Below are 17,372 nucleotides of genomic sequence, written 5' to 3' on the forward strand. Positions count from 1 at the left end.
GGAGAACAAAAGTGCAAGGTGATTAACATCAGAGCATTGAAGGTCGTTTTTCATTTTTTATGAAAGAGAACTAAAACTAAGAAAGAAACGCCAAGAGGCGCGAGAGAGTGGCAATGGAATCAAAAGAGCTGTCAGGGTGTCGGCAGCGGGCAGAGGAGGACAGGTAGAGAATCAATAGGTAAGGATAAGTGAGAGGACGGAAGGAGGGAGGAGGAAAGACAGGAGCAGTACAAATATCATAAAATAGTTGGTGTCACAGGTTATGGTGATAGGTGTTCATCCAGAGAGACAGGTTCTGGCGGTAGGCACACATCGCCCCTGTATGCATTCCATGCCCCCCACACTTTATTCCATGTCTGGGGTCTCCCCCTGGCTACATAGACCGTCTTTTCCCGGAACATACACCAATCCATGTTGGCTTTCCATTGTACCACCAGGGGGGCTGCAGCAGCACCCCACTTTTGAGCAATGTCTCGCTTGGCCACCATATTGCCCAGGGTCACCCAACGGGTTTGCGCCGTGTTGTGATCAGTCGGTTCCCAAACGTTGAGGAGACACCTTCGAGCCTCTGCAGCCAACACCACCCCAGTCACCTCTCCCATAATTCGGTGCACCCTCGCCCAGTAGGGGGAAATGACGGGGCATTCCCACAGAATGTGCAAAAAAGTAGCGAGGGCACCACAACCCCGACGGCAAAGTCCGTCGGGCGAATATCCCATATGCAGGAGTCGAGGGCCGGTGACATATACCCGGTGCAGAATCTTGAATTGCACCAGTCGGAGACGGGAGGAGATAGCGACTTCTTTAGGGGAGGACACTGCACTCTGCCAATCCTCATCGTCAAGTTCCAGGCCGTCTGCCACCCATCAATCCCGCAAGGCAAGGAGGAGGTCAGTGCGAATGTTGATCAGTTTTTTATAGGACAGGGAAATAGCGCTGTCAGGCATATGGCCATCCAATATCCTGTCCTCCAAGGGGGAGCTTTCGGGGATCTCTCCCTCCGTTGGCCTGGCAGAGAGCAACGCGTGTCTCAGCTGGGCGTAGCGGAAAAACTCCGATCCGCCCAGTCGGTATTCGGCCTGCAACTGAGGAAAGGTCTTGACTTCACCCTTAGTAACCATATCGTCCACCCTGGAGATGCCTATGAGGTCCCATTTGTCGAAGCCCTTGGTGTGCCACAGCTTGCCCAAGATATCGGAATCATACAGTGGGGTAAACCTGGTCAGTCTGCCCTGCCAGCCCTGCGCTTTAGTAATCGACCGCCAAATGTGGACCGCTGTCTTGGTTGGACCTGACATCCGCCGATCGAAGGACCTTGAGTACAGGGCCCGATAATAATTACCACCGCCAAGGAGCCACCTGTCCATAGCGTAGCCGGGACTATCCACAGGGCCATAGAAGCCATGATTAAGAGCAGTGAGCTGGGAGGACCAGTAGTACCGACGCACATCCGGTAAGGCTATGCCTCCGTCGTACCATGGTAACGTGAGCTTCTGGATGGCGACGCGGGGTCGATCATCCCAAAGCAAGGCCCGTTGTAGACTCTCAACCTCCCGAAAATAGCGGGCCGGAACCGGGCCCTGAGTGTTCTGTAAGGCATACAGGAACCTGGGCAAGGACATCATCTTGAACAATGCCGCTCGGCCAAGGAGGGAGAGCGGGAGTCTGCGCCAGCTATCCACGTCCCTCCGCAGCCGCTGGAGAGGGGGGAGCAGGTTGTGGTCGTATCGCGCTTTAGGACTCCCAGAAATGTATATTCCCAAGTACCGAAACCCTGTCCGGCCATCTGGATATCGCAGCCTCTGGGGAGGCGCGGTGTGTCTCCTTTTAGGACGTATAGAGAAGACTTGGCCCAGTTGATGACCAGGCCAGAGTAGCGGCCAAAAAGCCTAAGTACGTCGCAGGCCACAATGAGCGACTTGCAGGGGGAAGTGAGGTAGAGCAGAATATCATCGCGTACAGGGAAACTCTGTCTTCAAAGCCCGGGGCCCAGGTAATGCCATGTAAGTCTGGGTGTGTACGCAGCATGGCCGCAAGCGGCTCAAGAGCCAGGGCAAACAGGAGAGGGGACAGGGGGCAACCCTGCCTGGTACCTCGGTGAAGGGCAAATGACGCCGATACGCGGCCATTGACTGTGACATTAGCCAACGGACAAGCGTAAAGAAGTTTCACCCAACTCACAAAGACCGGTCCAAACCCAAGCTTCGCAAGCACAGCCCAGAAGTAACTCCACTCAAGAGAGTCAAAGGCCATCGTGGCGTCAAGAGAAGCAAGTACTGCTGGTTCCTCGAGGGTGTGGGCTCTGGCCATAGCACCATGGAGCCGACGCAGGTTAAGGGCAGTGTTTCGGCGGGGAATGAAGCCCGACTGATCCGGATGCACCAAATCACTAATGACTCCAACCAGTCGAGTAGCAAGTAGTTTGGCAAGGATCTTAGGCTCCACGTTAAGGAGAGAAATAGGGCGATAGGATCGACACACGTCTCTCGGTTTTCCCTCCTTGTGGATAACCACAATGGTGGCTAGCCTCTGGTCCAGGGGAAGTAGGCCCTCTTCCAATGCTTCCAAAAACATAGTCCGCAGGTACGGGGAAACCACGTCCGGTCGAATTTTATATAACTCGACCGGGATGCCATTGGGACCAGTCGCCTTACCCGACCTTAGTGCGCGGATCGCTAGGGCGATCTCGTCAGCGGACACGTCTCGATCCAAGTCGGCACCGTCCTCTTCGGAAAGACAGGGAAGGTCAATCGTCGAGAGGAACGCCGCCGAGTCAGCCTCGGAGCGGTCTGAGTTAGAAGTGTAGACAAAGCTATGTAGTAACAAAACAGGGTACAATGACCAAAAAGGAATAGAAGCACAGAAGCAGATTCTTTGGTGTGTATTTCCTTGGCACAGCAAGATGTAGGTTTTATTTTCTCCAGACTTGAGAAATGTTACATTCGCCGACACGTGTTTCGTCGTGTACGGTTGAATCAACACGACTCTTCAGGGCTTAGTCTTCAATACCAAATGTATGGTTTGAAGTGAGTCTGGACCTTGTCGTTTATGTTCGAAATATAGTTGGTCAGAGTCGGAATTATCAATGCTCTGGAAGCGTTTAAACAGTGAGGTCATACGTGTAGTAAGAGTTTTGTCTGGTTGTGATCCCGCCTCACTGGTCGGTGATGAGTCTCGAGTGTAGAAGCTCTGAGTACGTCTGCGTCTCAGGCGGAAGCCGGGAGGGGATTCTTCGGTTGTGCTCCAGAAGGGAAACGGGTGCGTCTCCTCTTCGGCGGTGTACCGTAGTAGGCAATCCCTCCTCTTGTGTTTCCCGGCGGTCGTCTCTCGTGTACAAGTGTCGGCGAATGTAACATTTCTCAAGTCTGGAGAAAATAAAACCTACATCTTGCTGTGACAAGGAAATACACACCAAAGAATCTGCTTCTGTGCTTCTATTCCTTTTTGGTCATTGTACCCTGTTTTGTTACTACACATGTAGTTGCGAGAGCATAGCTTTGTAAATTTGTTTTGTCTCTTGACTTATTGGACGGTTAAGGGTGTTTGCCGTCTGCTCTACACGCACTACACAACAACATTTATTTTATCTTTACACACTGTAACGTATCAACCTAGGCAGTGCGCCCTTGGGTTCCGAATCTCCTGAAAACCCCTTTTCAGTTCATAGAAGTGTAGACACCCCGGAAGTAATCAGCAAAGGACTCGGCAATGGCACTCGGGTCCGTGACGGTAACCCCGTCTTCGCCCAAGATCTCAGGCACAACGCGGCTGGCCATCTCACGCCTGTCCAGCCAAGCCAGTAGCTTCCCAGCTTTGTCACCAACGTCGTAAATGCGACCTTGCTGCTCCTTGGCCAGGGTCAGGGCAGCATTCATGGCAAGATCATGGTATTCCGCTTGTTTAAGGGAGAGGGCATGTAAAAGCGAGGGGTCGGGCTCCGGCCCCAGTCGGGACTCGAGGCGCAAGACCTCCTCTTCGATACATGTGAGGTCGGCATCTCTGACTCTTCTGGACTCCGCTATGAGAGCAAGAGCCTCCCCCCTCAGCACAGTCTTAAATGCCTCCCACAAGGTGACAGCCGAACCAACCGAGCCCATATTCTCAGAGAAGTAGAGGTCGATGGCCTTAGCAAGGAGGGTACGAGCTTTAAGATTGCGGAAATACCATGGGTTAATCGCCACTGGCCGGCCGACAGGACGATGTTAAAATCAAACGAGACCCACAACGGGGAGTGATCGGAAATGCCCCGTGCCAATAAACGGGCCTCAGACACGGCAGGCGCGTGCGCAGCTAAGGTGAGAACGTAGTCTATACGAGAAAGACTACCATGAGCACTCGAAAGGAAGGAGAAATGCCGGAGCGCGGGATGGAGAAGTCGCCAGCTATCCACTAAACCCATGGATTCAAGAAAGGAAGGCAGCCACAGTTGGGAACTGCGGAGATCCCTCGGCGGATGGCGGTCCAGGGAGCCAGAGCAGACTGAGTTAAAGTCACCCCCCATTATCAATAAACCAGCAGGCAAAGACAAAATGGCGCCACCAAGGTCCTGAAAAGTACCAGATTGTAGGCCTGGGGGAACGTAAATCGAAAGTAGCGTGAGGGAACGCCCTTCCCATCTCCCCGCCACTGCAGCAAAGCGTCCCCTCTCATCAATCACGGTGACGTCTATCTCAAAGGGAAGGGACGCACGCACTAGGATTCCCGCCCCCCGGGAGCCCGAGGAGAACCCAGAGTGGGCCACCATCTTGTAGCCCTTACGAATAAGAGCTTTGCACGAGTTACCAATCAAATGCGTCTCTTGTAGGAGCACAACATCGGGCATATGTCTTTTAAGCAGTTGAATCACCACTCCTCTCTTGACACGGTCACCCAACCCATTAACATTCCAACTGATCACTTTCAGTTTCCTACCCCCCATCATCCCGTAGTCCGCCCCATCCAGCCCCAACAAACCCAAACAGCAAGTAAAACTCAGCAGCAAACATGGCCCATTGCCTAAAGGAAAGAAAAGAGAAAGAACGAACACACAAAGAAACTTGCATAACTGCACCCCCCACCCTGCACCCCTGCATCAGACTAAAAAGCCCCCCCAACCAGCAGTGTGCCTGTCGCCCCATTAACTAGTCTACAAAAAGTCCCTAGAGGAGTAAGGAATCTCCACGAACACTTCCCGCCACCCTCCATGTAACGACAGGAAAGTCGATAGAGTCACTCAAGAACAATACCGACAGTCACTTGAAGCGGGGTCACCAAGCGCCGAAGTTTTCCAGCAGAGCCAAGTCTCATAGATCCGAGCCACCAGTCGCACCTCCTTCTTGTCCATCTTGAGCGTCCCGACGTGGCGACAAAGTGTCCAACCATTCTCTCACATTCTCGGCAAAGTCAAAGAACAGTGCACGGCCCTCGTGATCAATCCGGAGCTTGGCAGGGAACATCATAGAGTACTTATAGCCCATGTCTCGGAGTCGCCGTTTTACACCTGCGTAGCTCTGGCGCTGTCTCTGAACAGTCCTAGTAAAGTCAGGATAGAAATGTATCTCAGCATTTTGGTACTTAAGCGGCCCATGCCTTCTGGACGCCTGCAGGACCACGTCTCGGTCTCGGAAGTTGAAAAGCCGTGCCACGATGGGTCTAGGCGCCACGCACGACTTCGGCGGGCCGCCCGGCACCCGGTGGGCACGCTCCACAGAGAAAAAGTTACTGAGACCGGAGGGCGCTAAGTGAGTCTTTATGAGGTCCTCCACAAAGAGGTCCGTCGCAGCTTCCTCGGAGCCCTCCGGAACACCGACAATGCGGACGTTCTGCCGCCTGGCGCGTCCCTCAAAGTCCTCCAGCCGCCTTGAGAAGTGTTCCGTAGTCATCCGCAGGTTCCGGACCTCGGTTTGTAGGTCCGAGACGTCGGCTGTTAGGCTGGAAGTCTTAATGTCCAGTGTCTTCACACGATCATTGGTCTTGCCCAGATCGGCTCTAATGAGAGTTAGATCAACAGCCATAGTGTCCACCTTGTGTGTCAAGATCTCATGTTGTTGCTGCATGTCGGCCCGAAAACTGGTAATGGCCCCCATAATGTCGCTAAGGGTAGGCTCGGAGCCGTCAGGCGAGCCCGTCGATGGAAGGCCTTTAGCAGAAGCCCCAGTGGCAGGCGGTGTCCTCGGCTGAACATATCGCTCAATCCTGTTCTGTTGCGTCTGTGCTTTTCGGCGAACGCCTTTGTTCGATGTCTTGTCGGGGTCCCCTCTGCCCGCCATGATGGACCCGATGAGAACAAAGGGGCGCGCCAACCAAGCCGGAACCCAGCGAGCCAGGGAGAGAGTCTGAGCCAGGCAAGCAGTCCAGGCCGATGGAAGTGAGCACTGTAGACACTAGCACTCTGCCATCAGGGACATCAGGCAGTCACTACGCAGTCCAATCGTGCGGAGTGGCGGAGACCGGAGAGACAATGGCACAGTCCTGGCACGGAGTTCAACTCGATGTAGCTCAGCGTAGGAACCACCGATTCGAAGGCGGAAGGCAGCTCCCGCCTCAGTAGACCACCAGCAGCAAGAATCCACCCGCGTGGATCAGGATTTCGAGCAAGATATATGAGGAGGATCGGAAGGTCCGCGGAGCTCCGAGCTTACGCGGCCATCTTGGTTGCCCGCGAAGCTCCTCCCCCGTTTCTTCCAGTCTTAACCTATTGGTCTGGCTTATGGGGCTTTCACAAAACGTCAGTAGTCTTCAGGGTGAGGAAAATAGAGTCAGCAGAAGAATCGTAGCCCTCCCAATTAGCTGTCCTTACTGCATGAGGAATTAGGGCTTGATTAGGTTAAAGATCTGGCACTCTTGCTGTTGTGGTGCTAGATTTAGAGCAGTCCCCAAGCCCTGTTCTATAGAGACGTTATTGAGGATTGCTTGCCTTTTGATAGAGGTCATAAAATTCCCTGGTTGGACTATATTAAGATGTGCACCTCACTGGACAGGCCATTTAATTTTTCTAAACCTGAGGGCCTGCCAAAAGATGAAAGATCTTAGATCAAAAAATCTTTTATGGAATATTGACAGCGTGAATTGGATGTGGTTGAGTTAATTAAAACCAGTAATAAGGAATACCAGATATAGATTGGGGATTATTAGATGGCAGCTATGCTTTCCCCTTGGGCAGATTGATTGCTCATCTATTCTTCTCTGCCCATGTGGTAAAATCTCCTTGCAGAGTCTGCTCCATTTTTTTATTTTTCCGCAGAATGTATTCATATTTTACTAATCATTTTTAAATCCCACTATTGAAAGGTTCAGGGTTGATCAAATGTAGACTAGTCTTATTGAATCTGCAGAAGTTGAGCACACTAGCAATTCATGATAGTGCTATTTTCTTTCTTACAAATTATCTATATGTAAGAAATAAATGTTTTTTTAATTACACATGAAGGGTGATTTAGCCATTTTATTGTCATATGTCTGGTTTTCATGAACGTATTCATTTTAATTCTGACTGTTTTATTGTGTGATTTTTTTTATAATGTATTGCTTTTATGATCATTATATAATTTTAGAATAAAGCTTACATATTGTATCATAAAGAGATACTGCTATACTTAAACACTTACCCAAGAGACAGAGGTAGTTTTGCTCCGCTAATCTGGAAAACTTAGTAGACTGGTTTAAGATGTTGTACAGTTCTCTTGGCTCACACATGACAATGCCAGCCGTTTTTCTGAAGAAAATCAAAGAAAAAACAGCTGAAAATGAGTATACTGTAGGTAATTTATACTAATGCCTATTAGATGTCTACAGGTGTTTCACACTATGAAATATCTCAAAATGAATGCGAAAACGAACTTTAACCATTTCTTATTTAGTTGACAGGCACCAGGACTCTTAAAACAGGAGATTTTGGTGTCAGACTTATTTATACTTCAAACCTCTTGAGACATCTCCAGCGTGATGGTTTGAGACGACGCTCAGTATGTTCATACTGTACCTTCTTCAAGATGGACTGGAGTGACTGACCTAACCTATAGTGATCCTTCTTTCATTGAAAAGTAATCTTAAAGCTAGAATTTAATTCCAATACCTCTTAAACTAAATGTGTCTTTGCTTTACTTGGGAACATGCCCGTGAGATTGCGGACTCGACCATGTTGGAGGTTCTAGGGGCAGTGGAGGGAGTGATAGGTAAAGAGTACGGTATTAAAAAATGATCCCCAAGACAGGGGGAGTGACATCTGAATAACTAAATGAGGGAGATTGGAAAAAATAATGTTTAACAGATGCTTCACCTCGTGGGTGGGTGATTCCACGAGCTGTACTAATTCTAGTGCGGTCAGAGTGTCTGTGATATTGTGAAATCTGGAGACGCTAGATCTTCTAGATGAAAGCTTAGATCAGCCAACATTGTAAAGTTAGAGTAATGTAAGATCAAAATGGTGAAATTTTCATTCAAGGAGATAATAAACTTTCCCAGTGGGCAGGGAAAGGGGGTTCTACATAGGGGGACCATTGACAGAGAAGGTGTGGCCTAGCTTTAAAACTCCATTTCCCCATTTTTAACACTTGTATCTTTTAATGTCGACAAGTAGATAATGGCCAGGCCCACACCCTGGCGGCCTTCACAATCAAGACACAAGGTCGAATAACGTGGAGTAGTGCAAGGAAAATGCCTGCTTCCGAGGCGGCCTTTACCAGGGTCTCTGTGATAAACACTCTGTTAGGGTGAGGGAATGAATGAGCTCCTGTATGTTTTCTTTGTGTTTTGGAAATGGTCTTACATTCAGGAGATAGAAATTCATTGTTTTTCTAAGTAAACAAGGGTGTTGTTTTAGTGTTGTCATGATGATTGGCATGTGCCATTAGAACTAGGCTGTCCCGTGACTAAAGAAAAATCAAGCTCCGCTAAGCAGTCACAGGAAAACTAGCCTGCCAAAACCAAATAATGCTGCTCTCTTACTTTGAAACAAAAATAAAAGCAACTAATCTTATTTTATAGGGAAGAGTGATATTTAAATAATAAAATTAGAACATTTCTTCTGAAAATGGATGTAGCTTCACACAACAAGTAAGGACTCAACCCAAATGACCAGTGAAGAACCTATTGATCAGTCAGTCACTTCAGTTTACTGCAGTCTGTACTTATACAATACAATGTATAGTATCACAGGAAAGCAATTTTAAAAAGCAATTAAAATGTGGGTCGAAAAATACAGACATCAAATGAGTCACCCCATTTCATTTAATTAATTAACTGCAAATTAGGTCATTGAAAAAAGACTGATAGGTCAAATCTAAAAATGTCAAAAGCAATCCAAAAATGTCATTTTATTCCTCTGCTCAAATCTTATTCAGATAAACCATATTTGCCAGCACATCAGATGAGAAAAACATCATTATTTAAGCAATTTTCATCACTAGCCTACCATAACATGAAAATGATTTGAATATTTTTAACGGAAGCAGAGAAATTTATGGCAGAAAGTAGCCCATCAGTCAGATAGCATATTTGATTCAGGAACAATTGCTAAAAATAACTAAATAATAGTGTTGACTCCACCTTCAAATCCTGTGCTGCCACATGATCCAAATCGAAATTCCTTATCATAATCTATTTCTGGATACATAATTGAAAGTACTGTTGATTTGATTTGATTGGGGATTTGTATAGCGCTCTATCACTCCGAGGAGCATCTTGGCGCTTATTTTATGGCTTGTGTATTCCAAAAAGGTGGGAGATGTAGTGACCCATAAAGGCGTTTCAGTATTAAACCAGGGTTTTACAGGTAGTATCTGTTAGGTTGTAGATCCAGGTTTTGATGGCTTTCCTGAATTTGCTCTCACAAGAGATTTCTGCAAAACATACTCTTCATAAAATGTTCTATTATACATAGATTCAGTAGATTTAGAAGCTCGTAAATATACACTTTAGATATATTTAGCAGAAACTTTTATTTTTGATTTTGAAATTATTTTTTGTTGAGTTCACATAGACAATTAACAAAAATCACATGAGAAGAAAAAGCTCAGGTTTAGGTAAGGAGACTATGTGACAAATAACCATGCTCTGACTTCTAACTAGGAGTTACCTTCACATCTTTGATCTCAATTAAAAGTCTGCTCATCTCTTTCAGTCTCGCAAATCTTCTGAGGCTGTATTATGTGTTCTCTTTCTCTTGCCATGCAGAGGTCCTTCCCCAACAGCTATATTTCTCAAAGGGTTGCAAAGAGTAGGGAAAACACTGCGATTCCACAGTTAATCTTGCCCTTTTTCGATTACAAATGTAATCGTATCACTCAATGTTTTAACAATTTAGTGACTTCACCTCCTATTTATTCTCAGAGACTAAGCAGCATCTTCTTCTAATTTTCAGCTACTTCCAGCCATGTCCATGTCATATGTACAGAGTCTGCGTTTTCAACATGACTTCTAATGCAGTCACCCATAAGGTCTGGGTAGATTTTACTAAGAGTCAGCAGCGAGACATCAGCCCTACATAGAAAGCATCTTTTGCATTTCCGAATCCGAAATCTGTAACCTTAGATCTCTTTCCCATTGAGCCCCAGACATTAATCTTTTTTCTGGTCCCTAGATCTCTTTCCCATATAGGACTAATCAGTCATCTCTGATCAGGTTAATCCTCACAAAGCGCCTTATACAACATTGAGAAAGGCTTACCATCATCTCTTCGTAAATATGATTCCTAAAGTATACAAGTTTTCGGTGGTCTGCCTGGGAACCTATCCCAAACCATACAAGTGTATCGCTAATCTTTCTGTACTCACTTTATGCTGCTACTCTGCAATTTCTTTAACATGTTTTAAATGCATTGTCTTTAAATTCTGAGCCCACAGAGTTGATAATGTACTTGCATCCCCCTTTATCAAGACCTAGGAAGGAAGCATAACATCCTCCAAAAGGAATATATGGCAGTAATTTCAACATATATTGCTCGAAATCCTCAAGACAACCCCACCAATCATGCCTCTTCCCACCATATCAAAGTATCAATGAACAAATGTAAGCCTGCTATTGCCCATCATGCCTTCATGTTGGTTGCTCTCGTTGACTTTAACTTAAATACTTTTTCATTCTTGAATCCTAGCAAAAGAGCTGTTCTAGGGTTATTGTTGCCATATAGTACCTCCTGTTTATTCCATTATCATAATGGAGATAGCTTCTTCACATGAAGGAAGTTCACAATCTTACTCTATAGCTCCATCAAATCCTTGGAGTTGCTCGGAATGCATCTCCAATAGAAAGCATTTGACACTTCATGTTACGAATGACCAAACACTTCGTTGATGATGTCACCAAATACATTGCAACAGATAAACCTTCTCCATCAAAAACCTCCAGCTCTCTGATTTCAAACTAAACTGGGTAAATCTTAAAGGTATATCATGCCCTTTCATTCCAGAAATGTGTAACTCAAAAAAACAGTTTTCAAATGACCTGTTGCATCTGCAATGTCTCCTGCATGGTATATGGTTCTGTACCCCTGCCCAAGTGCCTGACTGCATGTATAGCCTTAGTGTTATTTTTGGGCATGGTGTCAGGTTAATCTAGCAATAGTGCAGAAACATGGGCATGTCCCTCATAATGGGAGGTTCAGAACCTGTCCTGTGACCTGGAGGAGCTCGCTAAGTGTACCCAATTTGGTGAGACATGACGTGTTGGAGTGAGAAGTAGCTCTCGATATTGTAGCTGTAAAAAGCTGCATCAGTTAATCAATCCTTGTGTGAGAAATAGTCGAAGCATCCATACCAGTGCTATTTTGCAGTTTGCCAGTAACAACAGAATCGCTGTCAATCGTTTAACTTTTTTACATGCATCAGTAAAGAAACACATCAAGGCTACAATGGAGAGAGTTCAATAGGAGTTCGAACGACTTAAGAAATTGTATCGAACACCTCTCTCCAGAAGTCCAAGAGCAGTGCTGCACCCTATAAATGAAATCAGCTTACACACATTGACACCTGTGGAATGTCAGACTTAGGGTGGAGTCACATGTATGCAGATGAACAGGTTTTATATTATCAGTGCGAGTCAATGTACTCAAGAGGGAACGGATTCTTTCACCGGTCACTGCAGTTTGAAGTAGTTATGACCAGCCTGCTCACACCTTGGCTGGAATCTTGGTGCATCAGAGCCAGGGTAGCAACTACTGCCAAATTTCTGCCCACATAGTGAGCAATGTGGGGACTGTGGGGAAACAGCAGAATGAACTATAACACTGGGTGTGAGCTGCATATGACACTATATGGCTGGATCCATATAGTGAGGTCAACACAAATGTGGACGGCGTGTGCCTGAAGGGCTGAGCCAGTAGAGGATGCGTCTTCAGGAAGATGGGCTGGCCCTTGTGACATCAGGGATCTAGATAGTCAGAGTAGCCTGCCCCTGGACCCTGAGCCCCACTGGCAGGACCTTGGGGGCCCCTCTCAACCCTTACAGTGATTAGGATAGTGCCATTCAGTCAAACCATTTCACTTGTCCGGGTGGGCTTGACCATATTCTAGGGAACTTTATAAGAAAAGGAAATAGGGGGCGTAACTAGAAGATTACTGTCTCCAACACTAAGCTGTTGGAGACAGTAAAAACTCAGCTATGGAAGGGAAGTTACAGGATTTAATGGTCCTATAACCCTTTCTCTACAAACCTTCCTTCTCATAAGCGAGAGTGAGACTAGCCCATCTCAAATGGGGTTGCCTGTCAGCCTTTATCATTTAGCAAACATTGTTCTCAAAATCAAGTAGTAGGCCTCATCAAAAAGTATAGTGATTTTTGTGAATAATAAAAGTGTTTGGCAGAGGCAACATTATCATTATTGCTATTCTGCCAAAAATATATGAGGCTAGTTTAATCCAGCTGTCTATTTTTGCCTCTAATTGGCGTATAACTGGACCATAGACGTTCGGGTTCACAGTTTCTCTATCTTTGTGTCCATACATATCAAGGTACTGCATTGCACCAATTCAGCGGATATTCTAGCCACAACTGTTTCATCTCGGGAATGAAAAGAATGATCACAGATTTACCTCAGTTGATGTGTATGCCATAATGTGTACCAAATCTAACATCTCTGATCACCTATGTGGGATTAGTTTTAGTTTCTGGTTGCTCGACAAATAATAGGATTAGGATTACTGTTTTTCAGTTTAGATTTGTTGTGAATTCTTAAGGGTTTTTTCATTGAATTCCAATGTTTTCAAAATGTGTAATAATCAGTGTTCATCGGAGAATGCACTTTTTTGCAGCCATAAAATGTAACTGAACAGTGTTTTCAGGTGCTTAGAGAGATGTTATCTTTTTACTGCTTCCTTTCTACACGACTTTGCATCATACACACCTCCTTTCCTCATTAGGTCCTTCAATGCCTGACTAGAAAATATACTTTCTCATGGCTTACTCCTGGAATTTAGAAGTTTTCTAAGAGTAAGTACCAGCAAACGTTTAGTGATTTAGGCTTAACGTATATATGAGACTGGCATACAATTGAAACGTGCCTGCACAATTTGAGTGAGTGAGAGAGTGAGACCTTTCATTTAGCAGACATTACAGACCTACCCGTCCCTGAGTGCTGATGCCTACAGATTGCTAAGAGCATTAGTGGCAGAGCATGAGAGAAGGAGAAGACCCGAGTATGAGCAGGGACCTGTTCTAGGGGCTTGAGCTGTCGCTCGGGCTTGAATGAGCTAGCTCTGTGCTTGTGGCACAAAGCCGAGAGTAGTGTGTAAGCCAAGTAAAAAGAAGATTCATTGCTTATGGAGATGGGACATAGAGGTTCACCAGCCACCACAGATGGGTTTCAATAAAATATGTTAATTTCTGCATCACTCAAGGGAACTTATTTTGTCAACCTCAGAAGGATGAAACACTGAATCTGACCTCCTTGGAGTCAAAGCTAGTGCCTGCTGCAGCCGATGTCTTTGCCTACTACGAGCCTGATTTATAGTCAGGCGTTTTAGTATCTCTATGGGTATCTCAAGGGTATCTCTATGGGTCCCAGATTTTCCAGGTATGGAAACTCCGGGTCCAAATATAAATATTCAACTTGCAAAAATCACAAGACGAACTTGCTGCAAAAGTACCTTAGCCTTGCTTGGCCCACAGCCCCCACATGACCCCTCCTACAGCAGTGAAGGAGCAGGCAGTGCATGACCCTGCCCACCTACTCTGTGTCTGATACCCTTCCTATCCCCCTGCCATGCACAGGCGCCCTAATCCTCTTTATCACCTGCTCAGAGAGATGGTAAAACAGGAGTGTTACTCTGCAAACAAAAGGGAATACCATGTGGAATCTGATCCTGAAGTCAGGTCTGCATGGTTAGTCTCCATTCCATGGGGTTTAACTTGTAATTGCACGATACTTGTGGGATGTTCCTGCACAGTACCAGTCTTTAGGGTTGTGCAGTTTCAACCCCACTCATATGCAACTTGTTATGCGGCCCTTAGCCAACAAACATTTCCAAACATTCTCCAAAATCTCCAGAAAATCTGTTTTAATAATAACTTGTTTTTATGTAGCACTTCATAATGCATCTCTGTAGTTCCTAATTGCTGTAAATAACAAATGATGCTATGACCCATTTTAATGGTACTTAACTTACTGGCCTCAGAAGGCTGATTTAGTATTGCTGGTATTCAGAATCACGCCACCCTAACCTCTACTCTTTTTTCTTTAAATGCTGGGCATTGCGTCTTTTAGACACAATCATGAGGAGGGCCTTGGTCAGTGGCCTGTTTGGTCATCATGACATCTGGCTATTGCACTGAAAGATTGTGGAAGTCCTGATAAAAATCGTGAGACGGTGAGTCTGAACATGCAATTCATAGAAGACTCTTCTAACATAGGCCAGTTGGAAGCTTTTCCAGATAGTATAAGAAAGCTGTTAATGGAAACCACTTTTTAAAAATATGTTCTCACTGTAAAATGATACCTTGAAGTTACAAAGAGAGGTTGGGTAACCAACAGGCAACAGGGCGCTCAGCACAATCTAGGGCTAGGTATAATAATCTTAGTTTAAGGTGGTGCTACCAGGGAGGAAGATGCGGTACCCAACATCCACAAAGTTTTACCTAGATAAACAAGCATTTGCAATGCAATAGGTCTCGCATTATTTAAGTTTGAGCTATTAGTACTGTAAATGGCAATGTTTTAATTTATGTGCTATTTTAATTTTCTTTGCATAAAAAGGTACATATAAAATATGTGTTGTAGAAAAGTCATTTATGCAGTATTTAAATTTTCTTTGCATAAAAAAGTACATATACAATATTTCTTGTAGAAAAGTTAAACATTTTAATGATGTGCCCAAATAATTTTTATATGTACATTCGATTTGCAAACGGATGGGGTGGGGGGGGTCTGAAAACTGAAGGAGGGCCTCGGGCAGTTTATCTGCATAAAGCCCTGCATGTCTAAGGCCACGTCCCCTTTCCACATGGTGAATTCTCTTTTCAAGAGGGCAGGTCTTCCTCTGAAATAACAGGGCAGCATCATGTGAAGTGCAGCAAGATGGGGTTGTAAAGCTTCTACAAGTGCTCACACTGAAACAGGTATAACATCAGCAAATATGTAGTCACCTTCACCATCCTTTACAGACTTCAGAAGATCTACACTAGTCCCAAACTGCACTCTAACTCGGACTGCAAGACTCCATTAGCAGCAGGCAGGGGAGAGATTCATTCATGAAGCTTGCAGTCCGTGTTTGGGAATAAAACCTGGGAAATGTTGAGGGTGACGACACATCTTACTGCAGCAGAGAAGAAGCCAATATAGTTTCGACGGAGGGAGGTGAATAAGTTCTACAGTCCATCATCAAGATATGCAGTCTATGCTCCTAATGCAAAACTAAAAGAGCTGGAGAGTAAGCCTCAAATTAAATCGCACATGTCAAAAGGAGAGGGAACCTGACCAGAGAGACAGTACAATGAAAATATACTGGGCAGAGGATGAGAAGTACGAGTAAGCGAGAGAAGAAGGAACAGGACACGCTACAAAGAGCTACAAGGGAAGAGGAGAGAATGCAAGAGACTAAGACCAGTGGAATAGAGGGACGAAGGCAAGATCAGAAAAAGACGCGCACGAGACAGACAGAAGGACAACCTCAAGAAAGAGACAAAGAAGGGGAAAGACTTGGTAGCCAGATAAATAGAAAGGGATAGAAGGAGAAACAAGAATAATCAGGAGAGAGTTGGTGAAAAAAAGGAATTGAGTTGGACTATTCCCAACTCAAAAGGCGTCATATTGGCAGTACTGTGTAGCAACTTTTTGTGCCGTTCTAGATGTGTTGCTCAGGATTCAGACTATTAGCCCACTGGCACAAGGCAGAGGCAACAGGCTTAGCTTGTATTGTTGTATGCAAATTAATGTCCTTTCATTCCAAAAGCAGTGCTTAATTTGTAAAATAAGAAGTGCAGGTGCTCAAATGTTTTCGTAGGAGGCCAACACCCACTTTCTTGGCTCCTCCCATATCCACCATTGGCTCCACCCACTTCCACCATTGGCTCCAGTGATATGTACCCCATAATGAGGCCTAGATATTGACTGATTGAGCAACAGAGGCTAATATGGCTAAGTCAAAGGCAAGAGAAATGTTTGTGCAGCGCACATCCTGAACTCAAGTTTTTTGAAGGAGCGCTCAAAGTGAAACTGAACAAAAAGGTGTTTCGCTCCATGATGTAAAGTATTTGCCTATGATTACAACCTTTGCTCAAAGCATGAAAGCCAGATTCTCCACTTTTAAGCTCTGCAATGCACCAATTATAATTAGTGTATTTTACATTGACATTAAAGGTTAACACTTTGCCCTTAATCTATGGGGACATAAAATTAGCCCAGGGGGGACAAGCCGAACCACATTTTATTTTTTGCATGTTTACATGGTGCGAACCCTGACATGGACAGACTTAAGAGCACTTCAAAAAAGGCAGACGCAGTTTGCATTACACTTTTTTTCCAGGCACATCTAGATTTGCCAAAATTCAAAGCTGAGCCCATGGATTCGAACCTGCTTTCCGTATGTCTCTCCTTTGCCTTCGCCTCACATGCAAGCTCCTCAGACTTTCAGCATCTCGCCCACGTCTATCGCAAGCACACGCACAAAAATAAGCAGCAAGAACCCAACGCCGACAATGGTCTCACTCTTTGCCTAATATCACACAATTTGGTTTAGCAGGAAAGCTGGGATTATTCTATACATTTGCAGCAGCACAAATGAGGTCCACGAAAGGGCCATACAAGGAGACACTGGAGAAAAGTGATTTCAACAATTAGACTGAGCTAAATATGCTATACAGACTCTGGCGTATCATATAACAATTTGGGATCCAGTGCACAAAATTCTTACATTAGGCGGGGAGCAATCATTTAATCTCGGAGATCATTTTTTCAAAGTCTT

The 17,372-nt window shown here is 45.4% G+C and overlaps 1 protein-coding gene across 5 annotated transcripts in view; it reads right to left on the minus strand.

Moving 5' to 3' along the window:
- The window catches only part of STYXL1 (serine/threonine/tyrosine interacting like 1), a 257,256-nt gene that overhangs the window by 186,892 nt on the left and 52,992 nt on the right, over nt 1–17,372 (minus strand). For all 5 annotated transcript variants that reach the window (XM_086954773.1, XM_086954771.1, XM_086954770.1 and 2 more), the window contains exon 2: nt 7,587–7,693. In XM_086954773.1, the coding sequence (XP_086810899.1) occupies nt 7,587–7,693 (107 nt within the window). The remainder of the gene's footprint in view (nt 1–7,586; nt 7,694–17,372) is intronic.

This window comes from Lissotriton vulgaris, chromosome 2_1 (genome assembly GCF_964263255.1).
Source record: "Lissotriton vulgaris chromosome 2_1, aLisVul1.2, whole genome shotgun sequence".
In the NCBI taxonomy this organism is placed as follows: domain Eukaryota; kingdom Metazoa; phylum Chordata; class Amphibia; order Caudata; family Salamandridae; genus Lissotriton; species Lissotriton vulgaris.